Source organism: Neovison vison, chromosome 5 (assembly GCF_020171115.1).
Source record: "Neovison vison isolate M4711 chromosome 5, ASM_NN_V1, whole genome shotgun sequence".
NCBI lineage: Eukaryota > Metazoa > Chordata > Mammalia > Carnivora > Mustelidae > Neogale > Neogale vison.
Window position 1 is genome coordinate 19680160 of NC_058095.1, and position 19782 is coordinate 19699941.

Consider the following 19782-nt stretch of genomic DNA (forward strand, 5'->3'; position numbering starts at 1 on the left):
CAAGTAGGCAGAGAGGCAGGCAGAGAGAGGAGGAAGCAGGCTCCCTGCTGAGCAGAGAGCCCGATGCGGGGCTCGATCCCAGGACCCTGAGATCATGACCTGAGCCGAAGGCAGCGGCTTAACCCACTGAGCCACCCAGGTGCCCCATAAATAGCTAAAATTTTAAAATATAAAATAGAACATGATAAAATTTACCTCCTCACCTTCCCCTCCCAAGTGTGTCTACCACTTTTTCAGGGGCATTTGAAAGAGAGCCCAGCTCCCCCAAGGAGAAAGTTTTAAAACTGATACTTCAAGAAGAATTAAAGTGGTTCTGCTCAGAAGTAACAAATCTAAAGAAAAGACACAGAGTTACAGATTGGGTGAGGCTCCTCTTTCTTTCCCAACTCATCCTTGCCTCTTCCTCACTACTATTGCCCACCCGCCAACGCCTGCCGCGCTTCCCAGATCAGCCTCTAGGCGGCGCGGCGGGGCCCGTAAACAAGTACGGCCCGACCGACCACCCAAGCCACAGCAAGGCGGTCATGACGTCACGTCCGGTCCGGGCGGAAGTCCTCCGCTGGCCGATAGGGAAGTATCAGAAGGCTGTGCTATGGCAGCTCTGGAGGCGTCCCTCCCGGGGAGACCTGACGCCACGGTGCCCCCGCGGTAGACCGGACCAGGGTTGCGGGCTCCGGGTCCCGAGGTGACGCTCGGGGGCTGAACCGGGGCTTTAAAATTGAGCCTGGGAACCCTGACGGCCCCTGTCGAAGCCGCTCCCAGACTCTGGGCTGGTAAACTGGCTTTGCCAGGGCTTTCCCGGAAACGGGTCCGCCTGATATCCGACCGCTCCTACAGGGAATGGCGTGGGCGAGGATTTCCCCCCTTCACTATACCACCAAAGCTGGTGGTAGCCCCGGACCTAGAGTTCAAGGGCGCTGATTCAACCTAACATCGCCTCTCTACCGCCGCAGGGATGGAGGGGTCTAAAACTTCCAGCAGCACCATGCAAGTGAGCTTCGTGTGCCAGCGTTGCAGCCAGCCCCTGAAACTGGACACGAGCTTCAAGATCCTGGATCGTGTCACCATCCAGGAGCTCACAGGTCAGGGAGACCCTTGGAGAGAGGGTGGTCAAGATCGTGGGAAAAGGGCAGCTTGGAGATGTAGGTCTTAAGGTGGCTGTCTTTGTAATCTACCACAAACTTGCTGTGAACTTAGGAAGGTCATTTCATCTCTCTGCCTCCCCGTTTTCTAGTCGGGAACATGAAGGAGTTCTGACAGTGTGTGCTTCTGAGAGCTTCCTATTTTAAGGAAGGATCCTTAGTTTTCTGCTCTTACTGTTTCAGAGTAAAGGAATATGTATATATAATAATAAACAATTTTTGTTGAGGGCTTACCGTATAGCAAGTGCCTTCCATGCATTATATCCCTGCAACAACCCCAATGGAGGAGTACAGTCATCATTTTATAGTTGAGGAATTGAGGCTCAGAGAGGTTAAGTGACTTATCCGGTGGCCAACATTAGGTAAATGGAGGAACAGTTTCTTAAAGTCCAAGAAGTGGGATGAAGTTAGATACAAAACAAAGAAAAGACTGAATAGGTAGTTTAAATAAGCTCTTGGGTCCAGAGTCAGCCTGTTTGGATTTAAATCATAAGTGTCATTTGCTAGCTGGATGGCTTTTTGCAAGTTACTTTTACTTTTTAAGCCCTGGTTTCTTGGTTTCTTTATCTGTAAAATGTAAAATGACCTCAGAGTAATTGTAAGGATTGGGTATGACGAAAACCATAAGTACTTAGGGATATACTGGGCAAATAGTACTCAAGTGTTAGCTGTTATCATTGCTACCAATTTCTCTCTCTCTTTTTTAAAAGATTTATTTATTTATTTGACAGACAGAGATCACAAGTAGGCAGAGAGGCAAGCAGAGAGAGAGAGAAGCAGGCCCCCTGCTGAGCAGAGAGCCTGACATGGGACTCCATCCCAGGACCCTGGAATCATGACCTGAGGTGAAGGCAGAGGCTTTAACCCACTGAGCCACCCAGGCGCCCTCTAATTTCTCTTTTTGAGTGGAATTAACATATATATATATATATATATATATATATATTTAAAGACTTTATTTATTTGACAGACAGAGGTCACAAGTAGGCAGAGAGAGAGGAAGGGAAGCAGGCTCCCTGCAGAGCAGAGACCCAGATGCGGGGCTCCATCCCAGGACCCTGGGATCATGACCTGAGTGGAAGGCAGAGGCTTTAACCCACGGAGCCACCCAGCCGCCCCTCTTTAATATATTTTTAACCTTTCACTACCGAAAATTTCAGTGATTTGGTCAAGGGAATAGCATAGTGAACTCCCTCATATCCATTACCCTGCTTCAACGATAAGCCACATTCGCCATTCTTGTGTTCTCTATATCTTCAAAAATGTCATGCCTTTAAATGTACAAATCTTAACTGTGCATTTTTGACAAAATGGATACACTCGTGTAACTCAGATCATTGGGATGTAGAATGGTTTCATCTCCCAGAAAGTTCTCTCGTGTTCCTTCCAAGTTATTCTGGAGGAGAGGAAATGTTAATTTTTGTTATGGAAAACTTCAGAGTATAAAAGGAACCTCATATACCCATCACCTAGCCTCGACAGTATTTAATGCATATTTAAATCCTGTTTCATCTATACCCCCATCTATTCCCCTCTCACCCCTAATTATGTTGGAGGAAATCCCAAACATAAAGATACTGTAAATGTTTTGGTGAGTATTTTTGAAAGATAAGATGTCTTTTTGTTTTTTATTTTTATTTTTTAGGACAAAAAGTTTGCTTTAAATACTTGTGGAGGGGAAAGGACACTATACTTCTGCTCAAGAGAAACATTTTTACAGCCTTGACGTCTTTTATTTTGCTTCAATTTTTCATGCCATGAATTCATAGGGAATGGGTTCCAGCAGCGCGGGCTCCTTTCCGTTGGTTCTCGCCACGTGGGCTTCCCTGGGTGGGGCAGGCTGACGCTTCAGTTGAACCAAGTACCTTTGTCTTTGACTTCCTTCTTTTTCTGATCATTTTCCGCCACAGGCTTCAGGAAGCTATCTTGGCTCTTGAGTGTTTAATATGCTCAACACGTACATTAATTCTCTTGGCAAGAATCTTGTCCTTGTTTGTTCACAACAACACCAACAGCATGCTGAGTAGCATTGTAGACTCTTCCAGTTGTGCCATGGTAACGTTTGCAGGGCGGTCCTTTTTGAACAGCGCCCATTCCCTTGGTGTCCACTGTATCACCTTTCTTGTAAATTCGCATGTATGTCGCCAAAGGAACAACTCCCATGTTTTCTAAAAGACCTAAAGAACATACAGCGGGTACCTCTCCTCTTTCCCTTTGTGTTGGTCATTTTAGCGAATTACTGGAAGATGGCGCTTCTGCTAAAATGTCTTTTTCAAAACACAATCGTGATATTACAGTGGGAAAAATTTTTTTTAATTCCTTAATCTAAAAAGAAAATTCCTTAATCCGATTTAATGGGGGTAAGGGGAGGAAGACAAAAGGTTTATCTATGTGCAGATGGTACTTAAAGGAAAAGGTGGAGGTGGCAGTGGTGATCAGGCTTTTTTTTTCTTGTTTTCCCATACTTTCATACACACTCCAGCTTTGTTAAGACTCTTTCTAATTTCTGATATTTTCCTTGTCCTTAGCTCCATTACTTGCCACTGCCCAGGTGAAACCAGGAGAGACCCAAGAGGAAGAGGCTAACCCAGGAGAGGTATGAAACACTGGAATGCAAACTGGGTTTCTGCAGGGTACTTGGTGCTTCAGGAGCCCCCAGACTTTTGGGATTTTTGGTTAACAAGAGATACTCTACATGATCAGGCCTCTGTGGGTCATGGGGGAGGTCCAGAAGTGCTTCTGAGGTCACATGATGACAAATGAGGCATAATTTTAAAATTTGGGGAGAGGCTTTTTATTTGAAGCAGAATTACCAGCCATTATAGGTGGGAAATGACCTGGACACACAGGTCATCCCAAGGCATGCCTGGTTTATATCTGTTGTCCTAGCTAATTATTAATGTCCACTCCTCTCCATTCTCAAAAGTAGCTTAGTTTGGACTAGAATATGACTAGTCTAGCTAGAAAGGATCATCAGTATTAGAGAACATGTCATTTTTATTTATTTAAAGATTTTATTTGAGAGACTGCGTGCACATGAGCAGGGGTTGGGGAATGCAGAGGGAAAGGGAGAAGCAGACTTCCCGCTGAGCAGGGAGTCCAACTTGGGACCCTATCCCGGGACCCCAAGATCATGACCTGAGCTGAAGGCAGACACTTAACTACTGAGCCCCCCAGCACCCCAAACATGTCATTTTTAAACTGTGATAACATCAGTGATAATTTTCTTTGTCAAAGGTAGATGTCTAAGTATTTGATCACACATAAATTATATCAAAGTATCAAAAGCATATAAATTATCTACTTTGCTGTATGCCATGGCAAACTTCATTGCAGTCTGATACGGCTTTTTTCTTGTGTGGTGTTTCAGGGCATTCTTCCCCTACCCCTAACTGGGAAGTGTTGAGAAAATGTAAACTTAACTACAATGGAGTATAACATAGTTGGGAGATGTTTCCCATAAAAAGTCACATGGGACTTGGGGTGTGTCTATACCAGGGTCCTCTCTTAGTGCACATATCTGAGGATGGGCTAGGTAATACCTATTTCTTAAGTGTCTGGTTTATCAAGTCTGGCAGTTATCAATCAAGGGTAAAATCAGATAGTTCTGAGGCTGTTTGGGACTCCCACCTCCAAGCTGCCAGAGTTCTAATGCCCTCTTATTTCCTTCCCAGGAGCCATTTCTTGAAACTCGCCAGGATGGTGTCTCTCGCAGATTCATCCCCCCAGCCAGGTGCCTACCACTCCCCAGCCCCCTGTTTCTTGCCAGAGGCCAGTAGAATTTTAATGGAACCCAGAATTGAGACCTGGAGCCAGGTGGTGGAGATAAATCACCTAACCTTTTGGCTCTTCCAGAAAAGATGTATTCTCTTATACCTGCCCAGCCCTTTCCAATATTGGTTTTCCCTGTAGCCATTCACACAGTGGGAAGGGACAATGGAAAGTCTGAGGGAGTGAATGACGATAAAAGAGATGGGCTCTTGAAAAGCTTTAGAGTAGCAGGTGTTGTTAGACGTTCAGGTTCGTAGTCGTTGATGCATGTGAAGGCTGCTGGCGAGGGGTATAAGATTTAAAAATGGTCTTTCCTGATTCTCCTTCCTTTTCTGCTATAGACACACACCCACATGTCAGTTTTTGATGCCCCCTCTCCCCTCCTTAGTCCATCCAGGCCAACCTTCGAGCTGAGTGCCCCTGTGGAAGACCAGCATGGCCTTCCCTTGGGAGAGAGGTACCCTTGGGAGGTCAGTCGGGCTAGGAGTGCGTATGCGCCTTGAGACCCCTCAGCCGGTGCTTGAGAGTCCCTGCCACTGACAACAGCAGTCGGTGGAGGAGGCCTCTCTGCTCCCTCATGTGGCCCGTGGGCGGGGGGCTGTCTGCAGGATGATGTCTACCGAAAGTGCCAACAGCTTCACTCTGATCGGGGAGGCATCTGACGGCGGCACCATGGAGAACCTCAGCCGAAGACTGAAGGCAAGTGGGCAGCGTCGCAGCAGCAGGCCTGGCTCCTAGAGCGGGTGGCCCGACAGGTCGCGGGCGCCAGGCCCTACCCTGACTCTCCCCCACCCCACCCTTCCAGGTCACTGGGGACCTTTTTGACATCATGTCAGGCCAGACCGATGTGGACCACCCGCTGTGTGAGGAATGCACAGATACTCTCTTAGACCAGCTTGACACTCAGCTCAACGTCACCGAAAATGAGTGTCAGAACTATAAGTGAGTTCCTCTAGAGCTGGCGCCGGGAACCTGAGGTCTGGATGTGAGAGCTGTCCCTATGCTGAGACGGCCTGGCTCTGACCCGGGAGCTGTGCTCAGGTAAACAGCAAAACGGGCTCCCTGCAGTGAGTATATTCTGCCTGTGTGCTCGGCAGGCGCTGTCTGGAGATCTTAGAGCAGATGAACGAGGACGACAGTGAACAGCTACAAATGGAGCTAAAGGAGCTGGCATTGGAGGAGGAGAGGCTGATCCAGGAGCTGGAAGAGGTGGAAAAGAACCGCAAGATGGTGGCGGAAAATCTCGAGAAGGTCCAGGCTGAGGCTGAGAGACTGGACCAGGAGGAAGCTCAGTGAGTGGTCACCCTCTTCCTCCGTCTTCCTGGCCTCGAAGCTCCAGGACAAGTGGCTTCTAACTGAACGTGTCTGTGTACTTTGTAAGCTGCAGTCACCTGTCTTTTGGCAGCTTGTCTGCTCCAGATCCTACATACTGTTTCCAGGCCCTGTTTCTTTCTTTCTTTTTTTTAAAGATTTTATTTATTTGACAGACAGGGATCACAAGTAGGCAGAGAAGCAGAGAGAGAGAGGGAAGCAGGCTCCCCACTGAGCAGGGAGCCCAATGCGGGGCTCGATCCCAGGACCCTGACATCATGACCTGGGGGCAAGGCAGAGGCTTAACCCACTGAGCCACCCAGGCGCCCCTTTTTAAATTTTTTATTTATTCATTTGACAGACAGAGATCACAAGTAGGCAGAGAGGCAGGTAGAGAGAGAGAGGGGAGGAGGCATGCTCCCCGCTGAGCAGAGAGCCTGATGCTGGTCTCGATCCCAGGACCCTGAGATCATGACCTGAGCCAAACAAACTGAGCCACCCAAGCGCCCCTCAGGCCCTGTTTCTTGAGGTCTGTTGAGAGGGTTCTATATGAGGGGGCATGTCCACGTAAGTGAAAACAGTGTGTCGGTTAAATAGCGGAGAAACGAGGGTTCTAGTTGCATTTCCATCATGTCGGGAACCATAAGTCAGCCACCCAACGCACATCCTGCTCTGGAAAGATGAGCATGGTGGCCTACGTTCGTTCTTTCCCAGCCCCAGAATTTCACTGGTGATCCTGCCCTGAGAGAATCCTCTGTCCAGGGGAGGAGACCCAGTGGCGGCACTAACTAAAGTCGGGGAGGTGATAGACAGAGAAAAAATTAATCTTTTCAAAGTAGTGAGCAAGTTTCCTTGGAAATGGTGTATCTAACTCTAAAGGACTGGTAGGTGCATAGAAGTGAGGTTCTGGTAGTTCAGTTACGGTCATTTCAAGGAAAAAGGCTCTCTTAACCCCCTCACCTCCCTTCTATAAAGGATCAGAAATACGAGAAGCGCTTGGCCCGGGTTTAGGAAAGTCCTGTTTTCCTCTACCTTTTGCATGTGGGCAGCTGGAATTTGAGACCTTTCGGTCCCTCGCAGGCAGAACAACTAGGGCCTATATGTTCCTTTGAATGGGATCTGTGCCAAATGGAAAGGATGCTGTAACTAGGTCTCGCCATAACCACCAGACTGAACTGTTAGGCCGGGTGGTGAGAGAGAAATTTCAGTCCTGAACCAGCAGCCTTCAGCGGCCCCTTTGCTGCTCGCAGGTACCAGCGGGAGTACAGTGAATTCAAGCGACAACAGCTGGAGCTGGACGATGAGCTGAAGAGCGTGGAAAACCAGATGCGCTACGCCCAGATGCAGCTGGACAAGCTGAAGAAAACCAATGTCTTCAATGCAACCTTCCACATCTGGTAACGCGGGCTGGAGGGTGAGGAGGGCCGGGGGAGCACTGCACGCCTGCACCTTAGCTGCTGACCACCAGGCTGGGGTGCCCGCCTCCCACCATGTCGGACTGTATACCGTCACCCCATCAGGCTGTGATGGGATAGGCACCTCTGGGGTTGGAACTCTAGAGCTTGGTGACATCCACTCCCCTAAGAAAAGGAAAAGACCTGAGCCCCCCAGTCCCACGAAAACCTTGTCATCTGCCCAGGTGTTCCCCCTAGGATCATTGATGTATTTATTCTACGTTTTGTCCATTTAACTAGTATCTGTTGGGCATCTCATACATGGCAGGCACCGTGTTAAGCACCCAAAGGGCAATAGCACACAGCGTGCATTTTACCTTCTGGTTGCTTAGAATCTCGTGGAAGGGATGGCTGTGTGATAGCCTGTTGTGATGCGGCGTGGTGACTGTGACCCCCGGGACGGCGTCGGGGGGAGCTCTCGGGGCCGTATAAAGGCACTGGGTGCAATTTGGGAAGGCCCCATGGAAAGTTTGCCCCAGGGGAGATTAATGTTTAAGCTGAGACATGAAGGGGAAGCCTGCAGGGGGGATTGTTCTTGGTGTAGGAACATCATGTGCAAAGAAACAGAGGAACATGGGGGTGGTGAGTCCAGAGACCTGAAAGGAGCTTATTGTGACTGGCAATTGTGAAGGGGAGAGTGACTAGATATGAAACTGGAGAGTAACCAGTTCTCCAAGGAGCTCATAGACCTCATGAAGGGATTTGGGCTTCATCCAAAGGGCAGTGGAAACCACTGAAGCATTTTGTGAGTGGTCGCTTTACCTGCGCTGTGGGAAGTGTTGGCGTTGTTTGTGGGGAGGGCAGTGCCAGGGGTAAGGAGCCTTGTTAGTAGGCCTCTAAGTGGGAAAAGATAGAGCAGCGGCACTGAGTTTGGAAAAAAGTGGACAGACTGGAGAGATTTAGGAAGTCCAGTCAAGAGGGCTTGGTGTTTTTTGAGGGGAGGAAACAGAGAGCGAGCGTTCAGGAATGATGACTCCTTTCTCCTTCGGCATCTGAGCACAAGCAGAAAGATGACGACTCACGTTTGGATGTGCATTTAAAGTGCCAAGTAGAGGGGCTCCAGGCTGGCTCGGTCAGTAGAGCACGTGGCTCCTGATCCTGAGGTCGTGAGTCCAAGCCCCGCGTTGGGCACAGAGCTTACTTAAGTAAATAAAATGCCCAGTAGAGCTGAGGTATGTGAATGGGGAGATGAGGTGAGAGATTTATGCGAGGGTTTAGGTGCGAGCCGGAAGCCTCAAATTGCTGAGTGTTAAGGTCTCCCTGTGTTTCCCCCCACCCTCCCGCCTTCCTCCAGGCACAGTGGACAGTTTGGCACCATCAATAACTTCCGACTGGGTCGCCTGCCCAGTGTTCCCGTGGAATGGAATGAGATCAATGCCGCCTGGGGTCAGACGGTGTTGCTGCTCCACGCCCTGGCCAATAAGATGGGTCTGAAATTTCAGAGGTAAGAAATGCCCCCCTCTCTTGGGGTGTGGCGTGTCCTTGATATAATCTATATCTCCAACCTGGGAGTCCTCTGCTGGGGCAGGAGCCCTTGCTCCCAACACAGTGAGGGTTTTCTGTCTGTGGAGACTCTGCTTCTGATCATCCCCCTTACGACAGGGCTCTCTCCACTCAGCCAGCAGTCCTTGAACTGCATGACCAGAGCTGTGGTCCCCAGCCCTGCTTCTCCAGAACCTTGGTGGTTCCTCAAGCTGTTTTCAGCTTTTGTTTTTTTCAGCCTAAACAAAACCTGCATGTTCCAATGAAAGGCTCCCCCCAGCCAATTATATAATAACTGTAGTTGGCTCAGTAAACAACATCTTTTAAACACGGAGTCTGTGGGGAGATAAGGGAGAGGGGTGGGAATAATAAAAGTTGTCCTTGGGAGGATGAAGCCTGAAAATCACTGGGTTCTAACATTCCAGTAATCACTTCAGCAGGAGTCCTGTATCCGTCTCCGTGTGCATCTCCATTTTAGGTATCGGCTCGTTCCCTATGGAAACCATTCATATCTGGAGTCTCTGACAGACAAATCTAAGGTATTCTGGGAAGCCCCATTCTCACTGGAAGGCAGAATCCTTGTACCTCCTGAGGGAATGGTTTCCTTTTGATAACAGCATTTCCTAGTTTCTTTCTTAGAGGTACCTCATGATCCCATGTCTTGTTTGGGGTCTTGTCTAGGTCAGGATTAGCCTTCTGGGGCCTGCAGACACAAAATAGGTTCTTACAATCTGTTGAAAAGGGCTAAGGGCAGATCAGAGGAGACATAGGCTGGGGTGGGAAAGGGATCACTGTGAGATCAAGGGTTTAATTCATTTCCGGTGATGGTGAAGCAGTTCTTGGTGGCTCGTATTGGCCCGAGTTTACTGCTTCCAGTGGAATACGGACAGAACACCACTCGAGGGATTGCTAGGCTGGGGAACAATCGCTGGAAGCCAGTCTCCGTGCCACCCCCTTAGCTGGTTCTCTCTCTTCCTGGGCAGGAGCTGCCATTATATTGTTCTGGGGGGTTGCGGTTTTTCTGGGACAACAAGTTTGACCATGCCATGGTGGCTTTCCTGGACTGTGTGCAGCAGTTCAAAGAAGAGGTAGAAAAAGGCGAGACACGTTTTTGTCTTCCTTACAGGTCAGTATCCCCTAATGTGGAATGAACATGGAGTAGGACCAAATTGAGCAGGATTGAAGGGACAGTAAGAATGGAAGCAAAACATAGTGTGTAAATGGTGGGAAAGCAGAAAATGCCGCAAAGTCACAGGACACTGATGGGCAAAGACGGAGTCAACATTCCGAGCAGGACTGAATGTGACCACTTGGTCCCTGAGGAGAAAGAATATTCTCTTCGGGGCTTTGGGGGGATTTTCTTAGCACAGAGGTCAAACCAGTTCTCTAATTCCCGGAAGCTTTTCCCCTTAAGCCCTTGGAAATAAATAAGAATGCTTCCTTTGGTCAAATTTTATAAGAGCCCAGTGATAGACGGAGACCTTAGTTCAAGAGAGTAAGGCCGAGCTGCTTCTGTCACCCCAAAACAAAGCATTTCTTTTCTTCTGCCTCCCTTCTCTCCCCGTGAGTTCAGGGATGCCTAGGAAAACAGTCAGGAGTACTGTAACCCCCACGTACCCTCTGCTGCAGGCTTCTCATTTGTTTGGGTGTGTGTCCTGTCCCTGTACTCTGCAATGACAATGAGGCTCTTGTGACAGCCTTCTTGATGTTTGGCTTTCAAGCAAATCCAAAATACACTACCATTCCTTGCCAAGAGTTCTTTACTAGATAAAATGACGTGAATGGTCCCATGACACAGTCCCTGCCCATTTGCCTGAACTGACTTAACTCGGATCTCAGTTACTAATGAGCTCTGCTGTGTCCGTCTGCAGGATGGATGTGGAGAAAGGCAAGATTGAAGACACAGGAGGCAGTGGCGGCTCCTATTCCATCAAAACCCAGTTTAACTCTGAGGAACAGTGGACAAAAGCTCTCAAGTTCATGCTGACGAATCTCAAGTGGGGGCTTGCTTGGGTGTCCTCACAGTTTTATAACAAGTGACTTTTTTTTTCCTGAGGAAGATAAGTTTGCCTTAAAGGCTTTAAATTTTGTTTTGTTTGCAAAGAGAAAAAAGTATTTTAAATTAAATTCGGGTACTATTAAACAGCACATGTTTACAATACCAAAAAGGAAAAAAAAAATTCACAAAAGCCACTTTATTTTAGGATATCATGTGACAGTTTCCAGAGCTACAACATGCCTTGTACAGCTACCAGCCTTTGTCATAGTTTTGACTCTTAACCCCATACCCCTCCCTTGCCCCCTTCCCCTCAAAACTAATTTAAATTTGCTTTTGTTGTTATTGTTGTTAATGGAGTTGAATTGAGATTGATGTGTTTTCACTGGGCTTTATCTCTCTCAACTTCCTGCACTTAAAATATGAACTAGAAACTTCGGTCTGCACTGAGTCGACGAGATGTGTGAGACGCACAGTTGGATAATGTGAGAGAGTGACACATCAGCCTTGGTCACCAGGTGGTATGATCAGAAGCTTGAAATTTAACACTTGTCCTGTCTCGGTTCTCGTGCTGACTGCCTACTCTGCTTTCTGTTAGAAATATGAAATGAAATGGTGTTTGATATTGTCTGAGACATTATGCAGAGATTTAATTATTTGTAATAAAAGTTTTAACTGCAGTCTGATAACTGCCCAGAGGGGTACTGTTGGGTTTTTTTTTGTTGACTAAGATAGAGTACTTTATATTCTGGGAGTGTTGAGTTCATGTGCAGTTTGTGGAAATTCTGTCGAAACATGTTTAGAGACGGATTAGTGTTATTTTTTAAAAAGACTTGTGGGGATAGTCAGCTGTAGAGGAAGCCCCATTTGTGTACATCTTGGTGACAGAACAGAGATGTTAAGCTAACTTGAAGGGGAGATAAAGGCTGCCTCCTTGATGATCAGTCAAGGTCACCCAAACAGTCCCGGTTTTCAAGCCCCTGGTTAATACTAATTTCCATGTCTGGTGTCCTCTCTCAATGAAGTGAACAGTTAAGGAAAAGCTATAAATATCTTGTTAAACAAAAACGAACCAACTTCACTAATGTTCTGTCTCCTCCCAGCTCCTTGGCATTTTCAGTCTTGATAACGGTGAAAAGGACCTGCTTGTCAACTTTAACGCTCTCTCTGGTGCAGAAAAAGGAGCATGAAGTTGGAATACAAAAACATAGTTCAAAAAGATACTCAGAACTTCTGTATCCTGAGTCGGAGAGTAAACGAAAGGAGGGCTGAGCGCGGTGAGGAAGGCTGTTTATACTTGGTGGGCTGAGCACACCTCTTGTGTTGGAGGCAGCTCACGTGTTGGAGGCAGCGGCGGCCCTCAGAGCTCTGGCCTCCAGGTGGGGAGGAGCCGGCTGCTGTCGTGCAGGCGTGTTGGCTCCCACGCTGTGAGTTAGGATTGCGTAAGAGAGCTCTGCGATGCTTTCCAAGGCAATGCCTGTGATGCTGTGCAAATGCCCCACAACCTACAGAAGGAGACAGATTGCGTATTACTAAATAACCTCACCGTGTTTTAGCGCACAGACAGACACATCCCTTGGCCTGTTCTCTCAAGCCATATGTAAATTTTTTTGTTTCTCTGCATTTGCAGAGGAGATTAAATCCAGATCCCAGTGTTTGCCAATGGCCAGGTGACATTAGGATCCCTTTACCCTGATAGTGAGAGCCTGGAAAGTTTCTGCTAGACATTTTATTCTGCTGGAGATAAGGTCTATGAAATATGAAGACGGCATTGGGGCCTAGACATTGGCTTCTACTGGGGAGCGCATACTTACTGGATCTGACCGTAATAGCAGGTTGTCATCAGAAAGGGAGAGGAACAAGCTGAATGTCACCCTTCATTTCCAGTTCCATAAGGGGAAAACGAGAGGGCTTTTCGGGCCTGCCCTAGTGCTCCCGCCCCCCAAATCCTGCTTACTCATCCTCATGCTGGGTCTTGACTTATTTTTTATAAGTTGTCTTCTCTTTTCCCCTAACCGATGGGAGAATGCTTTCTGTTGAGTGAATTCTGGCCATACCAGTCCTGGTCAGTGGTGCGCACCTGGCTCCAGCACTGGTGGTTTTGGATGAAAGCACTTGCCGCAATGATTCCTACTGCCAACAGCATGAAGTCTTCCTTCACCGAAACAAACTTTTCCCTGAGTGATTAAAACCATATCAATTTTGGAGCTTGAATGGAACTTGACCTTCCAAATCTGAGGGCCATGGGACTTCAACTATGAGTTGTTTATGTTGATCATCTTGGACTTTTTTAGATACCGAAGGAAATGCCCAAGTGATGGCTAATTGGCCTCCTCCCCCAACCCACCTGGGATCAAAACCTGAGCCTTCTGACTGGTTTATCGGCTTTTGTTGTCCCATCTGCCTCCCTAACACATGTAACTGTGAGCCTTTTTACCAGTCTGACTTTACAGTAATCAAACCCTTTTGTCTAAGTGGCAACCCTGTGACTGTCTTTTTTTCCTAAGGGACTAAAAGGCAGTCCAGTAATCTCAAATCGAAACAGCAGTAAAGGAAGAACTATGAAAGAAAGTATGTTAATTACCTGCAGTCATTTAAATTTAAAAGCAAAATCCTTTCCAGTTTTTGCTGGTGGGGCTCAGTCATCTGCATCTAAGTAACTACTCGGAGTTCATTAAAACCAGTGACCTGTGCAGGTTATCTGTGGACTGGATGCCTTATTGGGTAAATTCCATTACCGTGGTATGTTCTCGAGGTGTGCTTCAAACACTGTTTCTGGAAGGGGCCTACCCGAAGGAGTTGGCTTACCCTTGCAGCTGACTGGGTACAGAGTTTTCAATGGAAGCCCTCAGCAGGCTCTCATATATGGGTTCATGCAGGAGATAGACAAGGTCGAGCAGAGTCAGGCAGGTTGCGTGAAGCTGTGTGGCTGGGACCAAGCAGCCATTGTATCCTAGATGGAGTATGGGCATGGCAAAGAGCGGTAAGTGGGTCCTCTCTGATCACTATCACCGTTGACATGTGACACAAAGCTCTTGAGCTAATGTTTTCTACTGTAGGAAACCTCTTTAGTTGGAGGACTTTTTTTTTTTTTTTTTTAACAGACAGAGATCACAAGTAGGCAGAGAGGCAGGTAGAGCGAGAGGGAGGGGGAAGCAGGCTCCCCGCTGAGCAGAGAGCCCAATGCGGGGCTCGATCCCAGGACCCTGGGACCATGACCCAAGCTGAAGGTAGAGGCTTTAACCCACTGAGCCACCCAGGCGTTCCTAGTTGGAGGTCAGTTTTAAAGGATAAAGGGGAAGATATTGAAATCTCTATCTGCCGTGTACACACAATTAGAATATATTTGCTTGCTCCCCTCTTATCTCATCCCTCTCTAGAAAATCACCTCGTTGATCCTGTAATAAGAGAGTGCCTAGTGAGACCAGCCAGATGCTGAGACCAGAGTCTCCGTCCCTGACAGGTACCAAAGGAACACGGGATTCGGTCATCCCAGGCTTCTGGCCATTTCCCACTGGCGGGTTCTGCCCACTGCTTCCAAAGCCCTGGGCACATGCTTATTGCCTTCTACGGAGATGCCAACCCACACCCTCCGACACAGTAGATACCTAACACCTCTAGAAGCATCTCCACATATGCCAGGGGAGTGGGCAGATTGATCTGGAAGTTCAGGGACTTCAAAACATCAAGCTCTGACTCCAGCAGTTCTTCTTTACTGTGCACATACCCTAGAGTCTGGAGGAAATTCAGGACTGTAACGTTGCTGATGATCTGAGCAAAGAAAAACAAAACAGCGAGAGAGAGCGAGAGAGAGAGAGAGGTGTCAGACTAAAGGTTACGCATCTTGGCGTAGCATACAAAGCTTTTCACAGTCCAGCCCATGCCTTCATCTCGCCGTCTCCCTTGGCAGTTGGCCCCTCACGCCCCACGCCTGTCACACAGGATTACTTGCAGTTCCTGAGACCGTCCAGCTCTCCAAACCTGTACACGTGCTGCTTCCTGTGTCTGGATCTCCCTCTCCTCCTTTTCCTCTCTCCCTGCTTTCCTGAATGCCTCTCCCTCTTTCTTAGCATCCACCCATCTCCTGCCCACGCCTACCTACCCGCCTTCAAGAAGTCGTTTTCTTTAAATACACTTGCTTGACTTTCCAAGGCCAAGGAGGTACACGCATAGCTGTCTGTATTTACTCATCAGAGCGTGCTCCCACATTATCTGCCTGCATGTCTCCTCCCGTTGGATAATAAATTCCTTGAGGGTGCTGGCAATATTTTCACTTGTTGTACCCATGGCACCGAGTGCAGCCTCTGGCCACAGAAGACAGTGAATCTTTGTGGCGGGAATGATATTTTATCACACAGGCATCAGGTAGGGGTATGGAAACATTTTATCCCCTATAAATGTAACCGTTTGTCTTTAACACTGATAGGCCTGTTGGCAATTCAGGCACCTTACGTAAACTGTCCTTGAGTCCAAGGGGAGGAAAGGTGACCTGCATAAATGATGGCATCTGTCCAGCAATTACACTTTGGGAACAGAACCGTAGGCTATTAAAGAACTACCTGTGTGTGTGTGTGTGTGTGTGTGTGTGTGTGTAGGAGGTGTGCTTATTTAGGAAGCATAATTGCACTCTGGAATTTCTACAGGAGTCATAACACCTAGCTTAGGAGGCGGTTTCTCACAGTCGCCTGCGGACGAGCTGGTTTCTGCTACCACGCAGGTGCCCAGGAGGGACCCCCGCTCCTTACTTTGTAGTGGAAGGAAAGTTTGCTCGCCAGTTGAACACACGACACAAGACGCAGGACAAACTTGCTGGAAAGCTGCTCTTTCAGAGCTTTCCAATTCTGAGGCTCCTTCTTCTCACTCAGCTGGACCATGGCTTGCCGGTGCATATTCTCTGCCTGCTTAACCATAAACCTAGAAGGGAGGGAAGGGGAGAGTAATCAATCCACACTCACTCAAACTAAAGGAAGTTTGTGCAGCAAGCTCTACCCTATCTCCAGTCTCCAGTCTTAGTCCCTGGCTGAGAAACTGGACATTTGCAAGCAGTAGAGGGTGCCAAAGCAGGTCTCGTGCTGAAGGGCGACTGTCTTTCTTTTTTTTTTTTTTCCTTTTTAAGATGTTTAAAGGGTACGTTAGTCCTTCTAAGAGGTACCACTATGCCCAGGGCTTTACCTTTCTAGGATTTCTACAGCCTGGTAGCTCACGGATTTCTCCAGACACCATTGTTCAGACAGGAGAAAAACAAACTCTGCCGAAACAAGAGAGAAGAGACTAATTCACAAGGTGCAACCAAAACCATTCTGTGAACTCCTGGCATTGTGTAAAAGCCATGATGGGGCCAAGGGAAGAGGGTCAGGGGGTGAGAAAGGGGACTCAAACAACCCAAGCTGAGCTGAGTTCCCTTTCCTGCCAACAAGCAGATCAGAGGCACGAAAAGGAGACTGACTGAACACCAAAGACAAGGGCTTCCCAAGCCCCCTCAGTGACCCTTGAGCCTTCCTGTGGGTCCCAGCTGATAAAAGGCTTGGCCAGCTACACACAAACATACCAGCTGGCTGAGTTGGCCTCTACACCATGCTGCGAACCTCCAGCTTCAAGGGAAATTCTTGGATGGATTAAAAACCCTAGCCCCTATATTCTGTTTTCAGTGGAATGTTGACAGGAACAGAAAAAGGCCCTCCTGGAGTTTCAATATTCTTTACAACAGTGTTTGTTTAGTAACCGCCCTCTAGAGAACTCCCATTGCTTTACAAACACCATTCACCTTACAGCTGGACACCCTCTCCCCACCACCAGTTTGTTGGGTGAATCTGTGGTGGCTGAACTTCTCCCCAGGAACAAGTTTGTTACTATGGAGTGGCTAGTTTGGAAGAAATATCCCCTAGATCAGGGAATATAGCCCACTTTGGGGGAGGGGGGGCAAAGTCAATGGGAAGGTGGGAAGGGCAAGATACCTTGGCAAGATCTTAGGCTGCCTCTGTTTCTCTTTGAAAGAACAGCCCCAGATAGAATTCTGTTTAGTTTGCAATCTCATTAAGAGGGTGGAAACAAGGGTAAATGTTAGTTCTTAACAAAGGAAGCTCCTGTAGAACTTGGGACTTTTAGCACTGATCAGTAAAGAATTGTGCACAGTTGAATGACCATGTGTCTTCAGAGAAAGTTCGACTTTCTTAGGTACATGGAAGTCATGCTAGCACAAAGCTGAACAGTCCGTTTGATGTGTTACACATATGTATAAAACTTTACTGTTACAGAAACTAAAACCCTGCTAGCAGTGGCCAATCAGCAGATTAGCTTAAGCAGTTAAGCAAAATACCCTAAAACACATAATTGTGTGTTATTAGTCCTTTTATTTGCTGGAGTTTAGGCTTCCTTTCTGTTTTGTTTGTGAGTATACAGTTGTTTGGTTTTGTTTTGGTTTGGGTCTGAATTATCTGGGCAATTGTTTCTATTTTCTAGTTTAACTTGCCAAGAAAACTGAGGTAGGGTTAGGTGCAATGCATAACGGTTATGCCTCCCTGCCCTACTGGCTCTCCATCCTGCACTTATAAACACATCTATTAATTGAAAGACTCTCCCCTTCTATCCTCTTAAGCTACCGCTCTTTATTTCCCTAGTTTCTATCACTGTTAACCTTCTTGAAAGGCTGGCTTAAACCTGCTGCTTCCATTTCCTCATGAATTCCCTATTGTTCTGCAGTTTGGCTTCTACTTTTCCCAACTTGCTACAACAATGATCTCAAAGGCCAGCACATATGTCCAAATTATTAAATAACATCACCCTTTTGCAACCTTTATTCCATCGTTCATATCCCTGAGGCATGTGAAACAGCTGACCGTCATCCTTCTGGAAACTCTTGGCTTCCCAAGGTGTCTTGGTTCTGTTCCTTCCTCCCCAACCATATTTTTAGTTCCCTTCATGACTCTTCTTCCTACTCCAAGTGCCTGAACACAAAATGTCTCCTAGGGAACATTTTGACCTTGACCTGCTTCTCTTTTCTTTTCTCCCTCTCAGACTCATTCTCTGCCAGTTTTCAACAGTATCATTATGAAGATAACTCCTAAAACTTTATCTCTAGTTCTGACTTCTCTTCTGACTTATTTTTTAAACAGCTCATCAGAAACCCCACTTTAGATGTTCTACAAGCACTGGAAACACAGTAGATCCAAAACCAAATCTGTTACCTTCCCAAACAAAGGTCACGTTTCCTCCTGGGGTTTTTTTTGTGTTTTTGTTTTTTTTTTTTAAATGAATGTGTGTGTTTCTCTTAACAGCACCACTATACTCCCGTTCTCTTAGGCTCAACCCTTTCGCACAGTCATCTTCGCCTTCTTCACCTCTTAAATTCATCCACTGCAGAGCTCCAGATTTTATCTCTGAAATGTTTTAATCCATCCTCCCTTGTCATTCCGTCTGCCCTGTTGCCTAACTACTGACACAGACTCCTCTGGTCTATCTCCCTCCTCTCTCTCTACTCCAAACCATTCTTTACATCAGAGCCAGCATAATCTTTTTCTAGGGCAAAGGCTAAAGTCACATCACTCCCATATTTGAAAACCTTCAATGCCGTCTTGTTTCCCTAGTAAGCTATGTATAAACTCTTCCCCTTGGCCTTCCACACGGAAATGTCTCCAGACTTTTCTGGTCTTAATTTCAACTCTTCTTCCACACTCACCCCAAGCTTCTCTATTTCCATAGCTTTACTCGGTTATCATACCCTTTGGGTAGAAGCGCTGTCCCCCTCCTCCACCTTCGCCAACCCAAATGCCATCCTTCCTCAAGGTCTACCTTAATTCTTCTTACCCTCACTTCTCCCTATCACTCCTTTCAATCCCCATAAAAGCTTCTTTTATCTGGTACGTCACTTATCTAACCGTCCTTGTTGTCAGTTACAGATTTGTTCGAATCTGGATCTCGGTTCTACCCCGCTCTCCCCCAAGTGGTGTGGGTAAGCACTCTGTAGGGGCTGAAGACAAGGGTGGGGTGCTGCGGGGTCTCGTCCGTTCCCACATCCCCTGGACCTGGCATCTAGTAGTTACTAACAACACTTATTTGGATGAATAAGGTAAACGGAATCTCCAGGTCGGTGACTCAAAGACGGGTGCCCCCCCCCCACCCCGTCTCCCATGAAACTTGTTCCCCAGCCCGGCGTCCACACCCACGATCCGGGTCTCCCTGAAGCTGCCCATCCGGCCGGCAGCCTCCTGCACGGCTTGCTCATTCTGCTGCGCCAGGTGGAGCAGAGCGTCTTCGATCGTCTCTGTGGCGACAGCTCCGAACTGGAAATCACTGAGGGAGGCCAATCTTGACCTCACAGGTCTGTCCATCTTCAGAAGCCTCGGGGGACACCTGGGCGACTCACTGGATCCATAAACCCACCCCCTGAGCTTCACTCCAGACAGAATCTTTCGCCTTCCGTGTGCTTGTCTTCACCTCAAGAGCGAGGAAAACCCAATACCCACTGCGGCCTCGAGCCCTCCACAGCCTTTTCCCGCCCCAACGGCCGCGGACCCCTCAGCCAATCAGAAAGCTCGGCCGCTTGCCACCTCCCCCTTCGCCCACACGGCTTTTCCGCTAACGCCAAGAGCCGCACTCGCGCCGGGAAAGAAAACGCGGACTACAACTC

At 47.7% G+C, this 19782-nt stretch overlaps 2 protein-coding genes and 1 pseudogene across 3 annotated transcripts; 1 reads left to right on the top strand and 2 right to left on the bottom strand.

Moving 5' to 3' along the window:
- The first annotated feature begins 557 nt into the window (after positions 1-557).
- BECN1 (beclin 1) lies at positions 558-11842 on the top strand. Of its 2 annotated transcripts, XM_044247857.1 has the most exons (13): positions 558-685; positions 954-1082; positions 3671-3738; positions 4817-4875; positions 5302-5370; positions 5522-5612; positions 5719-5855; positions 6011-6205; positions 7475-7621; positions 8973-9122; positions 9639-9699; positions 10144-10286; positions 11032-11842. In XM_044247857.1, exons 2-13 carry the CDS (start codon positions 956-958, stop codon positions 11198-11200), a joined length of 1416 nt encoding a protein of 471 aa, XP_044103792.1. In that variant the 5' UTR covers positions 558-685; positions 954-955; the 3' UTR covers positions 11201-11842. The 2 variants fall into 2 exon arrangements, with proteins under 2 accessions (XP_044103792.1, XP_044103793.1); XM_044247858.1 differs by lacking the exon at positions 5302-5370.
- Positions 2889-3372, bottom strand: LOC122906176 (annotated as a pseudogene).
- Positions 11843-12304: 462 nt separating the features above from the next.
- On the bottom strand, positions 12305-19769 carry CNTD1 (cyclin N-terminal domain containing 1). Its single transcript, XM_044247860.1, has 7 exons — positions 19315-19769; positions 16329-16404; positions 15902-16070; positions 14765-14927; positions 13965-14109; positions 13237-13333; positions 12305-12661 (listed from the first exon to the last, which is right to left on the bottom strand). The coding sequence occupies exons 1-7, from the start codon at positions 19481-19483 to the stop codon at positions 12491-12493; spliced, it is 990 nt and encodes a 329-aa protein (XP_044103795.1). The 5' UTR covers positions 19484-19769; the 3' UTR covers positions 12305-12490.
- Positions 19770-19782: the final 13 nt, after the last annotated feature.